This window comes from Callorhinchus milii, unplaced genomic scaffold (assembly GCF_018977255.1).
Source record: "Callorhinchus milii isolate IMCB2004 unplaced genomic scaffold, IMCB_Cmil_1.0 Scaffold3, whole genome shotgun sequence".
NCBI classification, from domain to species: Eukaryota; Metazoa; Chordata; class Chondrichthyes; order Chimaeriformes; family Callorhinchidae; genus Callorhinchus; species Callorhinchus milii.
Window position 1 is genome coordinate 1,917,223 of NW_024704744.1, and position 26,271 is coordinate 1,943,493.

Below are 26,271 nucleotides of genomic sequence, written 5' to 3' on the forward strand. Positions count from 1 at the left end.
ATAATTCCAGAATGCAGGCTAACACCAACAGAAGCTTGACTATTTGGGCCATGGCTGTACTTTATTCCTTGCTTTTGATTCCCCTGCCTATGAAGTTGAAACGTCTCAAAAGTGAGTCACAGGCCATTGATGTAAAGTGCAGTGACTGTGTTATATTGGGGGCAAATGAGATAGCCAATTGCTCACAACAATGTCCTAGAGGCATGAAGTGAAAGATTGAGATAATAATAATAATAATAATAATAATCAATCCTTGCATTTGATATAGCGCTTTTTACGTCGGGAGGATGTCCCAAAGCGCTTCACAGAAAACACTGTAAAGTGAATTGACTGTGTATTTGTGGGTGAACGCGGCAGCAATGTCCCACAAACAGTCGTAGATTGAAAATGACCAATTTATTATTGTTTTTGGGTTTTGGAGGGATTATTATTAGGCTCTGTGTGGAGTAAGGAAACTTACCCAAGGTTTCGCTCTGCCGGGAATTGAACTCTGGTCTCTCGCTTGCAAAGCGAGTGCTCTAACCACTGAGCTACAGGACTCCAAGTGTAAATTGTTGGTCAGGACACCAGGAGAAACTCCCTTTTCTTTTCTTTAACATCCGTCTGAATAGACAACTGGGTTCTTTGATTTATAGCTGGAAAAAAAATACATCTCTTGGCTTTCTATTGGACGTCACTTTGAGTCATGTTGTGTGAAAGGCCTGCATAAATGTAAATTGTTGTTCTTGAGTCTTTCGAAGCATATTTGATGTGATCCAGAATTAGATTCTTTCTTATTGTTTCCACTTGTGGAAATGTAGTCATTTTCTCTATTTGACATGAGCGTGTGTCAGCCCGGCTCGCTCGGTGGCACTCTAACTTCTGAGTCAGAAGGTTGTGGGTTGAAGCCCCACAAAAGGACTTTGTGCTGACGCTCCAGTGCAGTGCTGGGACTATGCTGCATTGCATGTCCTTTGGATAAGACATTAAACTGAGGCCGGCACCTCCTACAGTGCATCCCCGCACCCCCCCACCCGTACGCTGACATTCACTGAAATGTTGTGTGACTGTCCTGGATAATTTGTTCTTTTTTTTCTCCTCACTATTCTCCCCTCCCCACCCCTCTCTCTCTCTCTCTCTCTCACTCCCTGAAACCTGCCCGCCTTCAATTCTTTTCCTTCAGGATGTCCCACCGAGCCTGGGTGTGCACTGTCTGCCCAAGATGGACGTTGCTGGACTTTCTCTCCTTCATGTGTGTATTTGCAGTCTGCATCAATCACACAGGTAAGGATGATCCTTCCTATGGTGAGGTTGGGTGTGTGGTTGGGGGTAGATGGGTGTGTTTTTGGGTGTGAGGTTGGGTTTGTGGTTGAGTGTGTGAGTGGGTTTTGGGTGGGTTTTGGGTGTGTGGTTGGGTGTGCTTTGGGGTGTGTAGATTGGTGTGTATTTGGTGTGTGGGTTAGTGTGTTTTTGGTGTGTGGGTTGGTGTGTGGTTCCATGTGTGGTTGGGTGGGTGTGTGGGTAGTGTATGGCTGGGTGTGAAGTTGGATGGGTGTGTGGGTGGGTGTATGGGTAGTTTGCGGGTGTGCAGGTGGGTCGGTACAAACAATTTACTTTTCAATTCATCACTTCAAATTGCTTTGCAACTACACTAATGATATTATAAATATAGCNTTTTTTTAACTCGCTATTTTGTACTTTCAACATTAATGTTCCGATTTCTATGTGATTTTGCTTTCGATGTAATGATTTCATCCTCCTTTATTTCTGGATTGTTCTTCGCGCTCTTCTTCGCGAAATTGATCCATTGCTGTATTTCGCTTCCTTTCTCTTATCGATTTGCCTTGCGCTCGCTGCGCTAATCCTCAATACTTAACACGCACAGGCATGTAGACTGCTGAGCTAAGCGTAAGTGGCAATAAGCTCAAAATGTTTCTTCTGAATTTCATCTGTTGTAAATCCGAGAACCTTTTCTCGGTCTCTCGGTGTTTGTTCATTCAGGGTGCATTGGTGTTGGCGTTGGGCAGAGTTGGTGTTGGCAGAGGTGGTGTTGGAAGAGTTGGGCAGGGTTGGCATTGGACAGAGTTGGCAGGAGCAGCAATGGACAGTAGTTGGGCAGGCTTGGGTGCGTCAGGGAATGTGAGGAGGCAACGATCTCAGGATTGTTAGGGGAAGAATTAGGGGAGAGGTTAAGAAGGATTTCTTCACTCAGAGACTTGTCAGGGTGCCGAAGCAATCACCACAAGAGACAACTGAGGGTAGATAAAGTGAATCATTCAAAAAAGGAACTGAAATTCTGCCTTGTCTTATCCTGTCAGATTGTTTTGCCTAAACATTGCTCGGAATTGAGGAACGTTAAGTTACTTTGGAGGCCGGTTCATTTTCAGAACAGCAGAAAAATGTCTAAATCTGAGATTATTTCATAACTTTCAAAAGAGAAACCCTGAGGGGAAAGAGCAGGGGAATGGGATTAGAGTAGAGAGCTCCAGTGGCGGGGGGTGAGCACCAGTTTTAAGTCCGATGGGCAAATAGTCTCATTCTGTGCTGTAATTTCTCTAACTCCAAAATCAAACCTCTACTATCTAACTGGCTGACACTGGCATAGAACTGCCCCTTCGCAAACTTCCATCCTATCCTTGACTGCACTCTGCCGTTTAATCCTTGACCTACCTTGATCACAGTCTTACTATGTTACGTTGATCTATTTTATTTGACTTTGTTTTTTTCCCTCCCCCATCCTTCTATCTCCCCCATTCTCTCCCCCACACAAAAAAACTGGTCCCCAATAGTATTTGGCTGTTCAAACTGCATCCGAACCTTTACCAGTCCGACGGGCCAGTTTACTTCCCCTTGTTATCCCGACTTGTATCCCAATGATTTAAAATGTGAATGGACCATCCGAGCTCCCATGGGATTCAGCGTGCAGCTAACCTTTCAGGACTTCACCTTGGAAGAAGCCCAGGGATGTATATACGACTCTGTAATAATAAGTACTGGGGCAGACACAATAAAACTGTGCGGAATCACGGCCAGCGGCCTGACACTCAGTTCCACCGGGAGTTCCTTGAACGTATCCTTCAGGACTGACTTTAGCATTCAAAAGAAAGGGTTCACCGCCAGCTACACACAAGGTATGTATGTAACAGAGGGATTACCACCCAATGGAGTATCTTTAGCAAAAGGTTTCAAGGGTTGAAATGACTGGAGTTCCATCCTTACATTTAATAATCATTGCACTTGATATAGCACCTTATCACGTCCAGAGAGCTCTCAAAGTTCTTCATGGAATATTGATTGTGGATTGACTGTGTAATTGGTGGGCGAAATGCGGCAGCCAATTGCGAACAGCAGTGTCCCACAAACTGGTGGATTGATTGACCACATTTCAAGTTAAGTTAAAAATTGCACATTAATGCAGATCTATGTAGAACTACACAGAGTCTCCTTATACCTTTGTAGCGCAGTGATTGAACACTTGCCTCGCAAACAAGAGGACCTGGGTTTGATTCCTGGACAGGTTGAAACCTTAGGCAAGTAACCTTTGCAGCATCTAAGTAGAGAAGGGTTAGAGTAGTGAACTCCAGTGTGGGAGCGAGAACCAACACAGCAACTTGTACTTATATAGCACCCTCCATGCAGGGTAGCGTCTTGGAGCGCTTAAACCAGCATATTGTGAATTTCTAGATCCATCCTGACAAATGGGGACATTCATCAGAACCTCTCTTGTGAGTTGCTGTATGGGGTATTTGAGGAAATGTCAGTCAATTTGTAAGATGAAGTGATTGTTGAGTCAATTGCTCTTTTATGACAGACATAACCACACATCTCTTTGATAGTCCACTTCTTGACTCGTTCAGTAACATTTTAGGGTGTGCGAAGGTGTGAACGTTGGGGGGGGGGAACAATCCTTGCACTTGATACAGCGCTTCTTACGTCACAAAGACTTCCCAAAGAGCTTCCTAGGATACTACTGTAAAGTGCAGTGACTGTGTGTATTGTGGGGAAATGTGGCAGCCAACTGTGACAGTTTGTGCACAGCAAAGTCCCCACAAACAGCCTTGAAGTGAATGACCAATTTTATTTGGGGAATTGTCAGCCAGGGCACTGGCTCGAATAGTGCCACAGGATCTTAAATGTTCACCTGAACAGCAGACAGGAGCTTGGCTGAATGTCTCAATAGAAGGATGGCAGTGCTCTCCTCTGCTCCCCCTCCAGCACTGGAGTGTCAGTCAGTGTGTGAATTCAAAGCCCGACATAGGGGGGTGGGGCAGATAGAGGTGCTTGAACCCACAACCATCTGACATGAATGTGACCCGTAGGCTACCAGTTGGACCATCCTGCTGTAGACTAACACTTATTCTCCCTGTCCATTTTCATTCAGTGGCGGTTTCGCTCCGTAACCAGAAGGTGGTCCTTTCCAGAGATTCCACAGACCAGACCATGTCCGTGTCCTCTTCACTCATCATTCCGGAGCTCAGGCAGTTCACTCTTTGCCTGGAAGCCAAGTCATCAGACACAAAAAAGCACTGGATCCTCTTTTCCTATTCGGACACCCAGGGCTCGGAGGTCTTCAGCTTCAAAAAAAACAACAATGCGTACAAGCTCATCATCTCGGATGAGGAGTGTGATGTGAGCTACCTCTGGAAGAAGCACTTCTCCCATAAGGCCATTACTGGTGAGTGGCGGCAGATTTGCCTGGCGTGGGATGGCATCACAGGAAATATCATCACCCAGTCCCAGGCCACCCAGCAGGTCAACTTGTGCCGAGGCTCTAGGGATAAGTTCATCCCAGGGAACGGGAGGCTGATCCTGGCGCCTAATGGCGACCCGTCCAATTACATCTTCTCCGGGGAAATCTACAACTTCCGCCTGTGGAACTTCAGCATGGACACCCAGGCACTGGAGGATGTCACTTGCGACCAAGTGGGGAATGTGGTGGACTGGCAGAATGCACACTGGAACAGGTCTGCAGCCGACGTGCAACCAGATAGCGAACTGAGCTGTGGTGAGTGACGTTGGGATAACGATGACAACAATGATGATCATCATCATCCTGTAGCTCAGTGGTTAGAGCATTTACCTTGCAAATGAGAGGAACCGGGTTCGATTCCCGGGCATGGCGAAAACTTAGGCAAGTTTTCTTACTCCACACGCCTCTGTTTACCTAGCAATAAGTAGGAACACGGTTGTTAGTCGATTGACGGATCGCTTTCCCGACGGGAATAATCCCTTAAAAACACAATAATTTGGTCACTTATTCCTTTACTGTTTGTGGGACACTGCTGTGCAATTGGACCCCCAACAATGCAAGGTTTCCCAGCGCTGCACTGGAGTATTAGTCTAGACTGTGAGTTCAAAGTCTCGACGTGGGGCTTGAACCCACAACCTTCTGACTCAGAGGCGAGAGTGCCACCAACTGAGCCAGACTGACACCTTTTGCCCACAAAAATACACAGTCAATTCACTTTACAGTACATTCTATGAAGCGCTTTGAGACATCTCAACGATGTGATAAGGTGCTAAATCATATGCAAGGATTATTATTATATACTGTATTATTATAAAGCGTGTCACCTAGTAGATTTTAATAGGGAGCTTATAATAATAATTATACTAATCCTTACATTTGGTATAATGCCTTTCATGTCAGGAGACCACCTCAAAGCACTTCACAGGATTTACTGGAGCGAGGATGTCTTTGTAGGCGAACACAACGACAACAACAACAAAATTATAGTTGTAAAGCGCCTTTCACGTTGGACGTCCCAAGGCGCTGGACAGCCAGAGTTATGGACCCGAGCTGGGCATAGGGGTGGGGGAGGGTGGAGGGCAGGGGGGAAGCAACACGGGTTGGGGAGACGACAGTCCAATTGCACACAGCATTGTCCTATAAATGGCTCTGGTAGTCTCCGATAGTGTAGCATCACTGTATTGGAGTGCTGTAGCTCAGTGGTTAGAGCACTTGCCTCGCGGGCGAGAGGACTTCGGTTTGATTCCCGGCAGAGCGAAATGTTGGGCAAGTTTCCTTACTCCACACACCTCGGTTTATCTTGCAGTAAGTAGGAGCCCGGTTATTTAAAAGAGCTGGCGCAGACACGATAGGCAAATGGTCCTATGGTTCTATCACGCACAGAGGGTGTTGGGAATATGGAAATCCATGTGGATGTTGCGGTTGAAGGAAAAAGGGTTAATGTATTTGAGAAGAGGCTTGATGCTTGTATGAGAGAGAAGGGAATTGAGGGGAGTAGGTGGGGTGGGGGCTCGTACAGAGTCTACTCCCTAGTTTCACGATCCACAAAATCCAACTAATTTGTAACTCCCGTATCCGCACCCGCTGTAAACTCTACACCTTCACCTCACAGTCCTCGCAGGCTCCACTGGTTCTCTATCACAGAATAAATCGACTTCACGATCCTCTCACTCATCTACAAATCCCTTCATGCCCTGGCACCTCCCTACCTCTCTGACCTGCTTACTCCCCACTGCCTCCACTCAGCTGGCTCGAGCCTCCTGCGTGTCCCTCGTCCCCTCCACTGGCCTCTCTTTCAGCCACTATGCCCTGAAACTCTGGAACCATCTCCCTCAATCCCTCCACCTTACCTCCGCCTTCCCCTTCTCGCACCTAAAGACCTTCTTCTTCGACTGGGCTTACGGTCACCCCCTCTGTCCCCTTGGCTCGGCGTCAGGCTCCACCAATGTTCTTCGAGACGCCACCTACATATCCATCTACAACATCCCCCACCCCCCATGTTGGATGTTGTACACGGGTGCTATATAAATGCAAGTTGTTGTTGTGTAAACACCAGCATAACCTATTTCCATGCTGTAGCCCCCAGTTCCCACCCTCCTGAAGCCATATTTAGAATAATTATTTTTTATTTTGGTCAGCCAGATGTCAGATACATCTGGAAACTCATTGGTGTTCTTAAGAAACTCCAAACAAAACTACTGGGAGTTCCACCTACACATGGAAACTTCTGTTTATGCAGAATGGAGTACAACCTCTCTCCCCCTCCCTTTCCCAGAGGGATGCATCCTGCTCACCTTATTGTGACACCAATTAGGCGTAGGTTGGCCAGAGTCACGGCTTAAGGGACCCCAGAGTCTGTGTTGGGGGAGCAGCTGGAGTCCAACCAACTAAAACACAGGCCTGCTGTTGCAAGTTCTTACTAAACAGCTAAACCAGTTAAAACCACGTAACTTGCCATTGAAAGCACTGTCTGTCAAGCTGCTTGTTCAGCTAGGACCACCCTACCCCTTAGTGCTTTGGCTTGCAGGGTTAGCAGTAGCTGGATGGCAGGATTCCCTGCCCCAATGACTGGTCTGCCCTTCCAAGTCCTGTCAATGATCCAGGCTGGGTTGCGCTGTCATCAGCAGTGCCCTGGAATACTGCGGACCCGCCTGGCTCAGGAACCGGATTAGAGACCGTCACAGTAGATTAACTTGATTCTGACATTCTGCTGGACATTCTACCTCACTAAGCCAGTTAGGAACCTGAATGCCTTGTTCGACCCTCAAATGCCTTTCTCCCGCATACCCGTGCCATGACCCATTCAGCCTTCCCCCACCTTCGTCACTGCCTCACCCTTCATCCCGCTGAAACCCTCATACATGCATTCGTCACCTCGACTATGGAAACTTCCTCCTTGTTGGTCTCCCCAACTCTGCCCTCCACAAGCTGCAGATCATCCAGAACTCTGCAGCTCGTGTCCTCTCCCGCTCCAGACTCCGTGAACTCATCGCCCCCACCCTCGCCCGGCTCCACTGGGTTCCCATCCCTCAGAGGATAGAATTCAAAATTCTTCTCCTCACTTTCAAGGCCCTCCATGGCCTTGCCTCCACCCACATCTCTGAATTGCTGACACCCTATTAACCTGTCTGCTCCCTCTGCTTAGCAGGCTAAGGTTTCCCGCCCGACCCACCCTACCATCGGCAGCTGGGCTTTCAGTTTTTCTGCCCCATCCTTGGAACTCCATCCCACAATCCCTTCACCTTGCTCCCTCCCTCTCTTACCTCCTTCAAGACATGACTGAAGACCCTCCTTTTTGACCATGCCTTCAGCCGTCCTCCGACCCCCTCTGCCCTCCCTCATCCCAACCCTGCCCCCCCCCACATTCGGGTCCTGTTCTCTGACTGTTCAGTGCCTTGGGGCGTCCTCCCAATGTGACAGGTGCTTTACAAATGTAATTTTGTTGTTCTTGTTGTTGGCAAGCACATCATGCTGAAGCCATTTTAGCTCCAAAGGGAACTCCCACCCCCACCCCCGCCCTGGAGGATGTGGTGGATGGAAGTTGTACAACATCCAACATGGGGGGTGGATATTGTAGATGGATATGTAGGTGGCTGCTTTAGGGGAGTAAGCACATCTTGCTACAAAAGACAACTGAAGCAATAGAATGATTTACTCACCTAATTAGCTCCTGGGAGGTCTTACGAAGGTGTTGAAGGTCCTAAAGGGCATTAGATAAGCCAAACCCTGTCAATATGTTTATCACAGTCACAAACATTACAAAGGGGCGGGGGTGGCGGGGAATGTTGTAGATGGATATGTAGGTGGCTACTTTCAGAGAGCGAGCACCAGCACAGAGACAATAGGGAAAGAGCAGGGAAATGGGGATTACAGTGGAGAGCTCCAGTAGGGGAGAGGGGGGAATGGAATTAGAGTGGAGAACTCAAGCATGAATGTCCATTTTTCAGCCAATATCTCCGCCATCATTATCCCCAGTGCATCATTATACCTCAGGATATAGCAGTGGAACGCAGACCAACCAGAGAGATGTGACTGAGTCATTCCTCCCCAGGAGGGTCTCTGTGTTGCAACATTAAGATCTTTAAGTTGACTGAGAGTCTAGGCTGACACTCCAATGTAGGGCTGGGGGTGGCGTCATTCTTTGGATGAGGCGTGAAACCGAGGACAGGAAGCTGTGAGAAACTCCCTTCCTTTTGGCAATAATAATAATATTAATAATAATAATTCTTACATTTGATATAGCACCTTATCAAGTCATTGAGCCGTCTCAAAGCACTTCACAGGATATACTGTAAAGTAAATTGACTGTATATATTGTGAACTATGGTAGTATTTCTTTCTCAAATGTGCCGTGGGATCTTTAATGTCCACCTAGACATTTTATCCTAGTCCTATCTGAAGGATGACACTTCCAACAATACATTGTATGTAACCTGTTTAGAATTAGTAGAATTTCAAACCACGATAGAAACGGCTTTAGTTCTGAACGCTTCCCACCCACTCACTCGGCCCAGGATGGATGTTCAGGTCTCAGTCCTGTTGATTGGAACATGTTAATTATCGCAAGGAATCTGCTTTTGACATGTGACAGAACAGATTCCCCCAGGGTGTGGGTGTGCGATCCCTTCGCAGGAAACCGTTGCACAAACAAACCCAGCAGATGGGAAGGGCGAGATTATACCTAGAGGGATCAAAACCTGTTTTGGTCAGTTGGGTGTCTGATACTTGGAAACCCATCACCGCAATTAACTGTATCCAAACCAGACTGAGAATTCCACTTGTCTATGCTGCAACGCTTCTCTTTGACCGAGCCTTCAGCTCCCCTCTCGACTCTCTTCCCTCCTCCTCGCTCCCTCCCTTCCCTCCCCTCACCCTGACCATTTCCCCCCTCCTCGCTCCCTCCCTTCCCTCCCCTCACCCTAACCATTTCCCCCCTCCTCGCTCCCTCCCTTCCCTCCCCTCACCCTGACCATTTCCCCCTGCTCGGGTCCTGACCCAACTGTGCAGCGCCTTGGGACGTCCTCCTGACGTGAAAGGCGCTTTATAAATGGAATCTTGTTGTTGTTGTTGTTATTGACACATTGTAAAGTGAATTGACTGTATATTTTGTTGGCGAAACGCGACAGCCAATTGCACACAACTATGTCCCCCAGGCAGTCGTGGATTGAGTGATCAAATTATTATTATTATTTATTTATTTATTTTATTTGGAAGGGATTATTACCCTCAGAAAGCGATCCGCTAATCGACTAACAGCCGGGTTCCTACTTACTGCTAGGTAAGCAGAGGAGTTGCACAGACACAATTGGGCAACTGCCCTTCTTTTGAGCTATAAATGTGTATGTGTGGAGTACGGGAACTTACCCTACAGGGCTCCAAATTTCCAGGTGTCTGGAATGGAATGTGCATTCTCTCCCGAGAGAGATGCATCCTGCTCACCTGATTGCGGAGAGGTTTGTCACAGGTTGATGAGAGCCAAGGCTTGGGGGATCCCAGAGTGTGTGTTGGGGGTAACTACTGGACTCTAACCAGTTAACACTGGAGTGCTGTGGACCCACCTGTCTCAGGAACCGGATTACCAAGACCATCACAGGGAATGGACTTGAACCCAATATTCCGTTGCCAAATGGAACACCTTAGAGCCAGCTCAGCTCCAAGGAGAACTCGCTTACCTCCCTCACATCCTCTGTGGGACCTGTGAAGTTAATCCATTCTTTCTCACCACATTGCTACGCAAGTTATTCCACTGAACAAATCGCTGAGAGTTTTTTGACTGTGGGATAAAATGTGTGGTGTTTCAACACTATTGCTGATATTAAATTATCAGCCATTAGGTGCCATTATTCATAGGAACAAGGAGTAGGACATTCAGCCTCTCGAGCGTGTTCCGCCATTCTATAAGACCATGGCTGATCTGTACCTCAACTCCAAATATTCTGCCTTTGCCCATATCTCTTAATACCCGTACCTAACAAAAATCAAAAATATTTCCCCCTTCCTCCCCTCCCCGAGTAAGTAATAATAATCGTTGCATTTGATATAGTGCCTTATCACAACATTGAGACGACTCAAACCCCTTCACAGAATATATTGTCAAGTGGATTGACTGTGTATTTTGCGGGCGAGTGTCTCACAAACAATAGGGATTTTTGCCCACGGAAAGTGATTCACTAAGCCACTAACAATTGGGTTCCGACTTACTGCGAAGTAAACAAAGGTGTGTGGATTAAGAAAACATGCCTAATGTTTTGCTTGCCTGGGAATTGAATCCAGATCCACTCGCTTGCGAGGCAAGAGCGCTAACCATCAAAAGTAGGGTCAATGTGGATACAGATTCAATGTGGAGTTTTTAAGGTGACGGTCGTAGAGTTATTGAAAACTGTAGGGTCAAATGGTCTCCATTTTGTGTTGAAAATGTCTAGGTGTCTCTGAAGTGTTCTTGTCAACTAACATACGTCTCTCATGTCATTTCAGCCAGTTCCTTGGTGACCCAGCCTGTGACAACACCCACCTCCTGCTCTCCCACTGGATCGGTGTGTCAAGGTAGGATCCATGTGTTTGTGACGGCTCCATTGATGTCGCAGTGAGGATAGAGCTGCTAAAAGAGGCTGGAGAAGTCCAGGGCTCTTCTTCCATCAGAAAAGAGAGGGTTGCGGGATGACATGATGTAGATAGTGAATGGGCTTGAGAGGAGAAACTTTTGCCACAGGTTGGCGATTGGTGGATATTAGGACATGAGTTTATGATTGTAACTCGGAGTGAGAAACAGGAAGTTAGGAAGCTATTTTTTGTCTAGAGGCTTGTGGGATGTGGGTTGATTTGCCAGGAGTGGAGCAGAGTTGATTGGGGCATAAACAGGAATCAGATTAGAATAGAGGGAAGTAGGGTATTCGAGTTTGTGTTGAAAGAGCACGGAATTGGGATTAGGATGGATGGCTTCATTGTAAGGACAAACACCAATACTGATACAATGGGGCAAATGGCCTCCTACTGTGTCAGAAGTTTCTCTGTCTCTGTGTATGTCTAGTGGTATGTCTTTGGAGGCAACTAATCCCTTTAATTAAAGGCAAAGTGAGGACTAAATGGTGACTTCTTATAATAATTATAATCCTTGCATTTGATCTAGAGCGATATCACGTGTTGAGACGTCTCAAAGTGCTTCACAGAATATACTGTAAAGTGAACTAACTGTATGTTTATGTGGACGAAAGGTGTCAGCCTGGCTCATTTGCTGCCACTTTCATGTCGGAGTCAGAAGGTTGTGGGTTGAATTGCGCACACCGTTTCCTGTCCTGGACTTGGATCTGTGTGCCTATCAATGGCAACACTGACTCTCCTTCCCCCAGCAATTCAAGATTCTTGTCCTCACCTTGAAATCCCTCTACGGTCTCGCGTCAATCTACCTCTGGGATCTCCTCAACTCAGACATATGGACCCTGCCTTTGCTCAGCTGGGCATCAACATACTTCACGTCCCCTGCCCTACACCCCACGCCCAACCATCGGTGGCCACGATTTCACTCTACCTTCCCCCATTCTCTGGAACTCCATTCCAAAGTCTCTAACTCTTTCCCTACCTCACCTCAGTCAAAGTCCGCCTGAAAAATTACCTCTGTGACTGCACTTTTATCATCTTTCCCCTGGCCACCTTCCTAGGCTCCCACCCCCAGCTCAGGTGTCAAGCCAGGATTGTTTTGAGCACCTTTGGACATCCTCCTGACGTGAAAGGCGCTGTTTAAATGTAAATTTGTAGTTCTATTTCTCTTCTCTGAGTCGTCTTCTCTCAGGACTGAAGATCCCTGGTCTAATAGCTCATTTCTTGTTCATAGGCATAGCTCATTCCTTTAGCACTGGGCATCAGCCTTGTTGCTCTACTCTGCACTGTCTCTAAAGCCTGTGCAGCCCCTTATGTTGGACTAACTAGAACTGTATAAAGAGGAACATAGAAACAGGGGTAGACCATTCAGCCCCTCGAGTCTGTTCCGCTATTCTATTATATCATAGCTGATCTGTACCTCAATTCCAGCCTTTGCCCCATATTCCTTGACACTCTGACCGGACAAAAATCTGTCCACTTCAGTCTTTAAAATGTGAATGGATCCAGACTCCACAGCATTTTGGGGGAGAAAGTTCCAGATTTCCACTACCCTTTGCGTGACAAAATACTTCCTGATTTCACTCCTAAATGGCCAAGCTCTAATTTTAAGATTATACTGTTATTGTTATTTGTTCTGCTTTCCCCCACCAGAGGAAATATGCAGTTCTCTTAGGTGTGCCCTGACCAGAGCATTAAATAGCTTGAGTGTGACATCTGGGGAATCTGAACTCAAGTGATTTGGCGTATTCACCCACACGTCATATCCCCCTGTACCAGTTTCAGTGTAGACAATTGCTCCATCCAAGAGTCATATTACTTTCCAAAAGATTCCTTTGATGTGTCTGCGGTTCCAATAAACCTACTGGTTCCTTTCTGAAACCCTTTGTGGTTCCTTGTTCCTTGTTGCACATCCTATGCTGGTCGTCCGTTCCACATGCACGTCACTGCTTTGTAACAGAAATACCTCCCAAACACACTGTTCTCTCTTGTTGATCTCTGAGGTCCGTGCCCTCCACGAGCCTAACATCCCTATTCTAGCTCGGCCCCACAAGCACTCCATCACCAGTGGATTGAGGTCCAAATTCTCATCCTTTTCTTATTACCCCCAACACACACTCTGGGGTCCCCATTTCACACAGAACCAACCTTCGCTCTTGCCAACGTGCGCCTAATGCTCTCCGGAATTAGATCAGCAGGAATGCATCCCTATAATAATAATAATAATAATAATCCTTGCATTTGATATAGCGCTTTTCACGTCGGGAGGACGTCCCAAAGCGCTTCACAGAACACACTGTAAAGTGAATTGACTGTATATTTGTGGGCGAACGCCTCCAGGGAAAGAGAGCACATTCCATTCCAACAATCTATCTCTGGGATTTCCATGTGTAGGTGGGAAGCATGGAATTCTCAGCTTGTTTTGGATACTCTTAAGCCTGGCGATGGGTTTCCGCATGTGTCAGACACCCGGCTGAGCAAAAAAAAGGAGCAAGTCACCGGTGACCATTTTTCAGGCCATGGAGTCAGCCATTAACACAGGAAGTGATAGCGTGGCAGCCATTTTGAACTTTGGCCCATTATAACACAGTGATTGGGATTACAGACCGCCAAAGCAGAACATTATAGAGTTGTAGCAATCTGGGCATCCCTTGTGCTGGTCTTGTCTCCGCATTCAAAGAAGCGATTGTGAAAGCAAGAGGCCCAGTCAATCAACGGGTTACCACAAATCTGTCTCTGCACAATGGCTCTGTGTGAAATGGGGTCAAAACAGACAGGCACAGAGAATGGACGTAAATTAAGCTTAATTAATGAGCCACTTCAGGCAAGAAAGACTGGGAAAGTTGCCAGTCAAGGGCTGGCAGACTCACTGAAGGCACCAGTGTTTAACAGAGAGAGCGTCAGTTTGGGAGCATTGCATATCAACTCTCTTCCGCCCACAGCTCTGGTACATCATTTTACCCACAAAATACACAGTCAATCCACTTTACAGTGGAGTGAAGCATGTGAAGCACTGCATTTTGAAATTTCAGATGATGAAGCGCTTTGAAACTCTTGGTAGCACTCTCTGAGTCAGAAGGTTGGGAGTTCAAACCCCATATTGGGACTTGGAATGCACATAATCTAGGATGACACTCCATTGCAGTGCTGGGGGGGGGGGAGGGTTGCATTGTCGGAGGTGCCATCCTTCGCATGTCACAAATAGAATATAGAAAGTAAGGAGGAGAACTGAAAAAGGAAATAAGAGGGGCAAAGAGATTGTATGAGAAAAGATTAGCGGGTAAAATACAAGGGAACCCTAAGGTATTATAAGCATATAAAGAATAAAAGGTTAGTCAAAAGTAGGGTGGGTCCAATTAGGGACCAAAGAGAAAATCTTCGTGGAGGCAGAGGGCATGGCTGCTGTACTGAATGAGTACTTTGCATCCGTCTTCACAAAAGAAGAGAATGCAGCCAATGCCACAGTATTGGAGGAGAGGGGAGAGAAATTGGATAAGATAAGAATAAACCAAGAGGAGATACTAAAAAGGTTTGTCGGTGTTCAAGGTAGATAATTCACCCAGTCAGGACAAGATGCATCGTAGGTTACTGAAGGAAGCAAAGGTCGAACTAACGGAGGCTCTAGACACAATCTTTCAATCCTCTGTGGACACCTGGGGGGTGCCAGAGGACTGAAGGGTTGCAAATGTTACTCCCCTTTACAAAAGGGATAGAAGGATAAACGCGGGAACTACAGGCCAGTCAGCCTAACGTCAGCAAAGGGGAAACTTCTAGAGACAATAACCCGGGACAAAATAAATTTTCACTTTGAAAAATATGGGTTAATAAAGGACAGCCGCGCCTTTGGTCACCTTCCTCCCCCTCCCCCTGGCTCAGCGCCGGGATCCATTACTGTAAAGCGCTCTGAGGCGCTGTCCGGCGTGGAGGGCGCTATATGAAGCCAAGTTGTGGTTGTAGCCAACATGGATTTGTTAAACGCAAATCATGTCTAGCAAATCTCATAGAATTTTTTGATGAAGTAACGGAGAGGGTGGATGAAGGTAGTGCAATTGATGTAGTTTATGTGGACTTTCAAAAGGAGTTTGATAAAGTGCCACGTAAGAGACTTGTAGCAAAATAGAAACCCATGGTATTAAGGTGACAGTGACAGCGTGGATACAGAACTGGCGGGGAGACAGAAAGCAGAGACTGGTGGTGAACGGTTGTTTTCCTGTCTGGAGGGAAGTGTGCAGTATGTTTTTGATCTATATAAATGACCTGGACTTGGGTATAGGGAGTGCAATTTCCAAGTTTATAGATGATACTAAGTTAGGAAAAGTAGTAAACAGTGAGGAGGATAGTAACCGACTGCAAATGGCCATAGACAGACTGGTAACATGGGCCGACACGTGGCAGATTAAGTTTAATGTGGAGAAATGCGAAGTGATGAATTTTGGGAGGAAGAATGAGGAGAGGCAATATAAGCTGATGGTACAATCTTAAAGGGGTGAAGGAATAGAGAGACCTGGGGGTTCATATCAGTAAATCTTTGGAGGTGGCAGGACAGGTAGATAAAGCTGTTAAAAAAGCATAAAGGATATAAGGTTTTATAAATAGTGCATAGAATACGATAGTCAGGAAGTTATAATGAACCTTTATATAAAACACTGGTTAGGCCTCAGCGAGAGACTGTGTTCAGTTCTGGGCCCCACAGTTTAGGAAGGATGTCAAGGCATTGGAGAGGGTACAAAGGAGATTTCCCAGGATGGTACCAGGAATGAGGGACTTCAGTTATCAGGAGAGGCCGGAGAAGCCGGGATTATTCTCCTTGTAGCAGAGAAGGTTAAGAGGAGACTTAATAGTTTTCAAAATTATGAGGGGATTAAATAGGGTGAACAAGGAGAAACTATTTCCACTGGCGGCTGGGTTGGTAACCTGAGGACACTGATTTAAAATAGTTGTTAAAAGAAACAGAGGAGACGTGAGGAGAAATGTTTTCACAAGGCGAATTGTTGGGATCTGGAAAGCATTGCCTGAAAGGCCGGTGGAAGTCGATTCAATAACAACTTTTAAGAGAGAAGTAGATAATTATTTGGGAGGACAAGTTTGCAGAGCTATGGGGAGAAGAGAGCGGGGGAGTGGGATTGAATTGGAAAGGTCTTTTCAAAGAGCCGGAACAGACACGATGGGCCAAATGGCCTCCTTTTGTGCTGTTTAATTCTATGATCTATGATACACCCGCTCCCAGTGGAGGAGCGAGTACCATCCTGGGTTCTATGGACCCGATTGGAGATTCCATCATAGCAGCAGCCAGTTCAGGACTGTGTAGCTCCGTTGGTAGGGCTCGGAGTCTGAAGGTTGTGGGTTCAGGCCCTATGTTGGGCCTTTAAACCCAATAATTAGACACGGGTGTTCCAACTAGCGGCCTGCGGGCCACATCCGGCCCGGGTATGTGTGTGTGTGTGTGTGTGTGATCTCATCTGGCCGACGAACCATTTCTAACATAATTGTCCGATGAGCAAATAAAGGTGATGCAGACTCCGAGTCAATCAGGAGACGGTCACCCGGGGCTCGGGCTCCACTCGGTTACTGGATTGGCCCATCAGGAGACTGTCACTGGCCAATCAGGATAAAATATTGAGATTATTAAATTAAAATATGAAATTATTAAATGAAAATATTAAAATATTGGCCCGCGGATGCTTCTCAAATCCAAATTTCGGCTCTCAGCAGCAAAAATGTTGGACTATCCTGGTCTAAGTTGATGCTCCAGTCCAGTGCTGGGGGGAGTGTTGAATTGTCAGAGATGCCGTCCTTCACTTGAAACATTAAACTAAGGTCCCGTTGCCTGTTCAGGTGGACTTTAAAGATCCCATGGCACTATTTGAAAGAAGAGAAGGAAATTTCTCTCCTGGTGTCCTGGCCAACAAGTCACCTCCAAATAAAATCGGTCACTCACTTAACACCTGTTTGTGGGACGTTGCTGTGTACAAATTAGCTGCCAACAAAATATACAGTCACTGTGCTTTACCGTGTACCCTGTGAAATGCTTTGAGACGTCCTCCCGATGTGAAAGGCGCAGTACCAAATGTAGGATTATTATGATGTGGTTGAGGAGTAAGATTCAAGGTCATGTTAGATGACGTTGGGCTGTCTCTCTCTTCAGTGCCCAGAGCAGTCAATTAGAGTAGACAGCGCCGCTGAAGGGGCTCGCACCAGCTCAGTCTCGGTGAGTCAAGTGTCCACCTACTGAGGTGTACTTCCCATGATCTGAGCTCTACAATCTGAAAGCCTTCCTTCTTAAGGGAATAAACCCAAATCATTTGGGACGGGGGTGGGAGAGACACACCCATCCATCTTTAGTCATTGACTGGCCTGCTTAACCTTATTTTCATGGCAATGTGGAGTCCTGTAGCTCAGTGGTTTGAGCACTCGCTTTGCAAGTGAGAGACCTGAGTTCAATTCCAGGCAGAGGGTGAAACCTTGGGCAAGTTTCCTTACTCCACACAGAGCCTAATAATAATCCTCCAAAACCAAAAACAATAATAAATTGGTCATTTTCAATCTACGACTGTTTGTGGGACATTGCTGTGCGCAATTGGCTGCCGCGTTCGCCCACAAATATACAGTCAATTCACTTTACAGTATATTCTGTGAAGCGCTTTGGGACGTCCTCCCGACGTGAAAAGCGCTATATCAAATGCAAGGATTATTATTATTATTATAATGACTTGTGCAGTCTGGTAGCATAGTGATTTGTGCGTTTACCTCACAAGCGAGAGGGTTCCTGGGTGGAGCGAAATCTTAGGCAAGTTTCTTTACTCCACATGTCTCTGTTTACCTAGCAGTAAGTAGGTACGTGCTTGTTAGTCGATTGGCCGATCGCTTTCTGGGGAAAATAATGCGCAATATAAAAAAATGTGATCACTCAATCCACGACTGTTTGTGGGACACTGCTGTGCACAGTTGGCTGCTGTGTTTCTCCCCATAAAATATCGTCAATATAGTGCTTTGAGATGTCTCAACGATATGATAAGGCACTGTATAAAATGCAAGGATTATTATTATTATAACCAAGCTCCTATCTGGTTGTTCCTCAAAATCCTCTCTAGAATACAACATGTGTGCAGTATATATGTGGATTTGCTAAGGTGCCATATGAGAGTACAGTTGGGAAAATGAGGCAGCTAGTATTGAAGGTAGACAAGAGGAAGGCAGAGACAAGGGATTCAATACTGTGTCTCAAATTGATTGCTATTATTTGGTGGGGGGGTGTGGGGGGTGTGAGGCCCCAGGGATGTGTATTGGGACCGAGTCGGAGTAATTGTGTTTGAACGTTCTGTCTAACTCTAACTGCCTGGCTCTTCCCTGTCTCGTTGCCAGCGATCACATCTCCTAACCTCATTGTGAGCAGCACTAACATGCCCAGCACTAACAGCCCGAGCCCCCTCACCACTGGTAAGCAAACCGCTTTATTCATCCTGCTCAGATATGAACCGTGTTATCCCATTGTCTGCTCTGAATAAACCCCTTGTGTAGTTTTATAAATGATCTGAACTCAGTGTATAATTCATTTCACTCCCAACACAATGGTGATGTGTTTTGTGGGACATTTTTTATGGTGTAGGTTATGGGTATCTTGCTTAAGTGTAAATTTGTATTTCTCTTTTCTGAGTCATCTTCTCTCAAGACTGAAGAGCCCCGGCTTGTCTAGTCGCTGCTCATAGCTCAGTCCCGTGACACTGGAGGTCATCCTTGTTGCTCTCCTCTGCACAGTCTATAGAGCCTGGGTAGCCCCTTATGTCACGGTGACCAGAACTGTATGCAATCCGACTAGAGTCTGAGAATGCTCCACTGGCTCCTAATCCCCCAGAGGTTAGAGTTCAGTGGACTCTCCACGTTCCCCCGCCCGGCCTGCCCCACCATTGACGGTCGAGCCTTCAGCCTCTCTGCCCTCCACTTTTTGAACTCCATCCCACAATCCCTCCTTTGCCTCCTTCAAGGCCCATCTCCAGATCCTCCTCTTCGATCGCATCTTCAGTCACTCTCCTACCCCCGCCCTCCTTGCCCTCCACCCCTCTTGATCCCAACTCCCTGAACCCAGATGATTTAGCAGTATTATCCATTGTCCTGTTTTCTTGTTTATTGCTGTCTGACGCTGTTTGACATTGGGCCAAATGTGCCGTACAAACAGATACAGTAAACAGGTCACTCAGGTTTCTTAATTTAGAAGGGATATCGCAAAATTCGGTGCCGTCCTGGTTCAATCTGTTGACCAAGCGCTCTGGTCTATGGGTCAGATGGTTGAGGGTTCAAGCTCACATATTGTGACTCAGAGCTGATAATCCAGGGCTGACCCTCCAGTGCATTGCTGGAGGAGGTGGGGGGGAGTTTTATGCTCAGATGTGGACCGTGATAATTTGTCATAATCATCAGTCTGTTCTGAATAAAGTCATTGTGTTGATAAGATAACAACTCATCCAATTAGTTTATCCTAAGTCTGTGGTAATATGTTGCGGATCATTTATACTGTGTAGTACCTACAGTAAAGCTCTGTTGTAAGTGTTTACATTATAAGAGGGGGGAGGGCTCTGGGGACACAGAGGACGGACTGGAGGGCTCCCCACGCATTATAAAATGGCCGACTTCCCGGTCATCACAGTGTGCAGGAAATTAGGTCATCGGCGATGTGATGACCTGAAAGTGTTCCCGCTTTCTGACCAGTGAGGTCACCGATCATGCAAATTTTGTCGACTTGAATTATAGGTCTCACTGCATTGTCACAGGAACAATTTTACAGTGTTTCTTAACGGTTTTCTTAGTTAAGAAGTTCGTACGTCCTTGATATGCAGCGTTAACTCAATTGATATTCAGCGAAGCATTCCCCGCTCTTAATAATAATAATAATAATAATAATAATAATAACAACAACTTGCATTTATATAGTGCCCTTCATGCAGGGTAGGGTCCTGGAGAGCTTGACAGTGGCGGAGTCTGACCCTGAGCCAGGGGGTAGAGGGAGGGGGAGGTTAACCGTAAACAGAATTGAAAAGGAAGGTCCAAAAAGGAAGCTCAGTATTTATGATGGATTCCCAGAAGAAGGCTCCACTGAGATTTCTTAATTCAGGATTCCGTTGATGAATTTCCAGCAAAATTGAACCGGGTGCATAGTTTTAGTATGACAGGCGCAGTGAATATATTCTCACATATTGATTATCCGATCGTAACGTATTGCGTATTACTGCTGTATTATCTTTCATTTTCTGCTGTAAGATATGCAGTGTTTTTTATATTCATTTTCATATGGCATTTGATAAAGTTTCGGGAGGATGTCGCAAGGCTCTGGACAGTCAAGGATTTGGACCCGAGCTGGGGGTTGAGATCAGGAGGGGTGGAGGGCAGGGAGGGTAGGGGTAAGAGGATGACTGAAGGCGCGGATGGTCTTGAGACAGACTTTCAAGGAGGCAAGCGAAGGGGGTGGGGGGCAAGATGGAGGGACTGTGAGATGGAGTTCATAAGCGTGGGGGCAGAGAGGCTGATTGAAGATTATTGGGTGGGATGGACAAAAAGAAAGGCAGAGAGGGGGGTTTAAATACTGTGTCTCAAAATTGGTTGGATATTATTTTGTGTGGGGGTGGTGGGGGGTGGTGGTGGGGTGCACCCCAGGGATGTGTGCAGGGATTGAGTCAAAATAATTGTGTTTGAACGTTGTGTCTAACGTTACTTGCCTGGCTCTACCCTGTCTCGTTGCCAGCAGTCACGTCTCCTAACCTCATCGCGAGCAGCACTAACACGCCCGGCACTAACAGCCCGAGCCCCCTCACCACCGGTGAGCAAACACTTTATTATTCTTATTCAGATATGAACCGTGATATTCCATTGTCTCCATCACTGCTATGAATAAACCACTTGTGTAGTTTTATAAATGATCTGAACTCAGTGTATAATTCATTTTACTCCCAACACAATGGCAATGTGTTTTGTGGGACATTTTGTACCGTGTAGGCTTTTTTTTCTAGTCAGCCGGGTGTCAGACACATGCAGAAGCCCATCGCTGTGCTTAACAGTATCCAAACCAAATTGAGAGTTTAATGGAGCCCAACTACACATAGATATTCCTGTGGATTGGATTGCAATGCGCACTCTCTCTCTGGAGGGACGCATGCTGCTCACCTAATTCCAGGGAGTTTTAAGTACAGCCTGATAAGACTCGGCTCGGGGACCCCAGAGTGTGCGTTGTTCTCCACTGTGCTCGTCACTGCTATGAATTAGCCTGTTGTGTTGTTTTATAAATGATCTTCTCTCAGTGTTGGAGTCTAACCAGCTAAACCACACTGCTTGTCATTGAAAGCACTGTCTGGCAAGCTTTCCGCGGCTTGTCCAGCTAGGAACACCCTACCCATTAGGGCTTTGGTTTGCAGGGTTAACAAGAGCTGAATGGGAGGATTCCCTGCCCCCAGTGACTGTTTGGCCCTTCCAAGCTCTACCGATGAGCCAAGCTGGGCTGTAGTGTCATCAACGGTGCCATGGAATACTTTGGACCCGCCTGGCTTAGGAACTGGACTAGAGAATGTCACGGAGAGCGGACTCAATTCCGACATTCTGCTGCCAAACACGTCACCTTGGAGCCAGTTCAGCTCCAAGGAGATCCCACTCAGCCCCTCCACACAGCATAGTGTTTGCGGGTGAACCCCCAGGGATGTGTGCAGGGACCAAGTCAGTTTCATGGTGTTTGAACGTTGTGTCTAACATTTCCTGCCTGGCTCTTCCCTGTCTCGTTGCCAGCGGTCACGTCTCCTCCTAACCTCAACACGAGCAGCACTAACACTCCTGGCATTAACAGCTCAATCCCCCTCACCCCCGGTAAGCAAACACTTTATTCATCTTGTTCAGATATGAACTGTGTTATTTCATTGTCTGAAACGTTGGTGCCCTCAAGAGAGTCGTTCTGCATTTTGTATAATGTCTTAAATAACAATAATAATCCTCGCATTTGATATAGCGCCTTATCACGTCATTGAGACGTCTCAAAGCGCTTCGCAGAATATTTTGTAAAATGAATTGACTGTGTACGTTTTGCGGGCAAAACGCGGCAGCCAATTGCACAGAGCACTGCAATTGCTCTTGGAAACAGTCGTGGATTGAAGTGACCAAATTATTATTATGTCATTATTTAATTATTTTGATTCTCTTTTCTTAAAAAAAACGGTGTAATTGTAGTAATGTGTTGTGGAATATTGGGCAGTGAAAATTGTGATCTGCGATGGGTAAATTATCACATCTTCCCTCCCCTTCCTCCACCCCACAAACTTTAATATTGCTTATCTTTATGACTTGCATCAAAATTCCTCTGCTTTTTCGCCCATCATGTTTATGCTGGTGCTCGCTGCCTAATCTGCTCTACTCTAATCCCATTCCTTTGCTCTTTCCGAAAAGGGTCTGCGCTGGTGCTCGTTCCCCCTATTGTTTTGGGTCAAAAATGTAACGTGTGATAATATTTTTATTTCATGCTCTGAGTGTGTGTGTGTGTGTGTCAGTCTCTGCGTTTGTGTGTGTCTCCGTGAATCTTGCATTGTGTGTGTGCATGTGTGCCTCTCTCTCACACATGCCCTCGCACAAAATAATAATAATAATTTGGTCACTCAATCCACGATTGTTTGTTGGACGCTGCTGTGTGCAATTGGCCGCCGGTTTCGCCCACAAATTACAGTCAATTCACTTTACAGTATATTCTCTGAAATACTTTGAGACGTCTCAATGATCTGATAAGGCGCTACATCAAATGCAAGGGTTATTATTATTATATATCACTGGTGCTAATTATTCTATTGACCAAAAATCACAGTCAGCAGTTAGCACCAGCCTTGGAGGTGTAATGCCCCCCTATCTCCTCGTTCCCACCCCTGCCCTACCCAAGTGATGAATAATGACCACTTTTGACCACATTGTGCTGGTCGATGTGATAATTAACCCCTGTGATAACACCACATGTTGCAGCGTTGAACCCTAGAGCCCTTAAAGGGGAGGGCAGAATAAAAAAATGCACATTTTTCTTGCCTGTAGATAATAGACAAAATAATGTGCTTCTTTGTTCAGCTCTTTCACGAGATGGGAGTAAGGACGACTGGTCAGAACTGAAGCCTAGGCTCTCTACTCTCTGACCCTTAACCCATTGGGTTCTTTGGGAAAGCTTTGAGGATTGAAACAAAGGTCCACTGCGCAGATTGATGGCTGAATGTTTCTTAGTCAGAACCTTTCACTAAAAGTTATTTGGAGTCCCGTAGCATGGAGGTTAGCCCGCTCGCCTTGCAAGCAAGAGTACCCGGGTTCGATTCCCCGGCAAGTCAAATCTTTTGGCAAGTTTGCTCGCTCCACACCCCTGTTTGCCTAGCGATAACTAGGAACCCGGTTGTAATAATCCCTCCAAAAAAAACAATTGGTCACTCAATCCACGATTGTTTCGCCTACAAAATAAACAGTTACCTCACTTTATAATGTATTTTGTGAAGCCTTTTTTATCATGTCTCAATGATGTGATAAGGTGCTATATCAAGTGCAAGGATTATTATTATTAATATTATTATTATCTTCTCAGGTATCTTGTGTTGTGACTCTGTGTTCCTTCCACTGTACAGGGGGATTGTTCTACAGAGCAGACTTTACTGTCTATAGTCTCTACAGCGAGAACATGGACAAAGCACAGATAGAAGAAGTGATCTCCACTTGGGTATGTGACACATGTCTACCTCTTTTTTTCTATTGTGCGGTTTGGGCTGAACACCTGTGGTAATTGTCCCATCATCTCAACTGATGTGTATAACATTCTTATTAATGTTTTTCAGCTCTCTGAGTCCTTTAGGAACTGGAATTACACTGTGTCCGTCGTCAGTGTGAGGTGAGAAGACAGAGGCTTAAAACATTAACATGACTCTGTACACCTTAGCTGACTACATGTTCCTCTCTCTGTTTTATGCTTTGTGTCTCTGTGTCTCCCTGACCATCTCTGTCTGCTCTGTGTCGCTCAAAGAGATAGGTCTTGAAATGGGAGCGAGCGAGTTTGAGGGACTCTGGGACAGAGTTCCAGAGAGCAGGAAGCCCATTGATAGTGGGGAGCGGGAAAAGGAGAAGAGAGATTGGAGAGGGGAAAGATGATCAAAAGCACGGTCAAAGAGGTAGGTCTTGAAAGAGGTGAGGGAGTGAGTTGGAGGGACTGTGGATGGACTTCCAGGGAGCAGGGGGCAGAATGGCAAATGGTGAGGTGGGCAAGGGAGCTGAAGCAGGCTGGTGAAGGGAGTAACCAGGTTTGAGAAGGTCGCAGAGATAGGATGGGGGATGAGGATGTGGAGATAATTAAAGGTGAGCGAGGATCTTGAACTCGATCCGCTGGATCCAATCCAATGCTTGGATGCACTGCCTTCTCTGTGATTTGTAGTTATCAGTAACTTGTGTTAATTAGAAACATACAAACAGGAGGAGGCCATTCAGACCTTGGGGCTTTTCTGCCATTCTATAAGATCACGACTGATCTGTACGTCAAGTCCAGTTACCCACCCTTGCCCCATATCCCTTGATACCCGACCTAAAAAAAATCCATCCACCTCAGTCTTGAAGATGTGAAGATGTTTTGTAACCCTGTTCTTTTGTGCCAGGATCCAGGAGAAAGCTAGAAGTTTAAAATTAGGAAAGAGATCCCTGTTGGACACGAGTGCTGGGTAAGAGAAAGGTTTCTGTGTCTCCAGTTAATGTGATTGTTGGATCAGCCTGGCTCAGCGGTAGCGCCCTCACCTCCTAGTCAGAAGATTGTGGGTTCAATCCCCACGTCAGGAGTTTGAACTGGTATAGACCCGGCTGATACTCCACTGCAGGACTGCCTTATCAGAGGTGACGTCCTTCAAGTGAGATATTAAACCTGTGCCTGTTCAGGTGGATGCTGAAGATCCCATCTCGAAAAGAGAAGGGAGTTTCTCTCTCCTGGTTAACAATCTCCCAAATAAAATTGGTCACTTACTCACTGTCTGTGCTGTCTCTTTTAAGAGCAATCCTTTCAGTCCCTGAAACTGGAACTTTCTCACTCAATCCCTCCACTTTGCCCCATCCTTCCCCCTCTTCAGATTACATCCATATACCTTCCTCTTCGACCGTTCCTACAATCCCCACTCCCCCCAGCTCAGCGTCGTGCCCCACCACTGTTAAGCGCTCCAAGGCGCTATCCTGCATGAAGGGCGCTGTATAAATGCAAGTTGTTATTGTACAATGATAGGCATCAACTGCAAAGATTACCTATTATAATTTGGTCACTCACTCCATTGGACACCGGGACACTGCTGTGCACAATTGGCTGCCGCGTTTCGCCCACAAAATACAGTCAATTCACTTTACAGTACATTCTGTGAAGTGCTTTGAGACGTCTCGAAGATATGATAAGGTTCTGTATCAAATGCAAGGGCTACTGTTATTATTGCTATTAACAGAGGTGTTTGACTCTACAGGTTTGACTGCCGAGCAATCCTCTATTGCAATGTGACGAAGATCTTTCAACTGCAGGAGAGAGTTGTGCAGGAAAGGCTCGTGAATGCGTCTGGGGGATTAGGACACAATCTTTCTGTGGTGTCTATTATCGTCAATCCAGTGGGTGAGTGACACTGTGTGTGGATAGGCTGCCCAACAGTGATCAGGTCATCAGTGATCCCAATGCCTTATAGTGTAGTGACAATCCAGGATCATTCCTACTCCTACTCCTAGTATAAATCCCAGTCCCGATCGCAGTTCTACTCTCAATCCCACTTCCCAGAGGCGAAAGGAATGTGGGATGGAGTTCCATAGGGTGGGGGCAGAAAGACTGAAGGCCCGATCGCCAATGGTGGGCTGGGCTGGGTGGGGGCCACAGCCTGCTGAGCAGAGGGAGTGGAAGGTTGATAAGAGGTTAGCAGGTCACAGAGGTAGGAAGGAGCAAAGCCGTAGAGGGCCTT

The 26,271-nt window shown here is 46.4% G+C and overlaps 1 protein-coding gene across 1 annotated transcript in view; it reads left to right on the plus strand.

Moving 5' to 3' along the window:
• Positions 1-1,205: 1,205 nt before the first annotated feature.
• adgrg6 (adhesion G protein-coupled receptor G6) overlaps positions 1,206-26,271 on the plus strand; it is a 43,862-nt gene continuing 18,796 nt past the window's right edge. The window contains exons 1-8 of the mRNA XM_042332730.1: positions 1,206-1,263; positions 2,769-3,110; positions 4,361-4,984; positions 11,204-11,272; positions 23,938-24,029; positions 24,145-24,197; positions 24,952-25,014; positions 25,792-25,934. Of these exons, the coding sequence (XP_042188664.1) occupies positions 1,230-1,263; positions 2,769-3,110; positions 4,361-4,984; positions 11,204-11,272; positions 23,938-24,029; positions 24,145-24,197; positions 24,952-25,014; positions 25,792-25,934 (1,420 nt within the window). The 5' untranslated portion in view covers positions 1,206-1,229. The remainder of the gene's footprint in view (positions 1,264-2,768; positions 3,111-4,360; positions 4,985-11,203; positions 11,273-23,937; positions 24,030-24,144; positions 24,198-24,951; positions 25,015-25,791; positions 25,935-26,271) is intronic.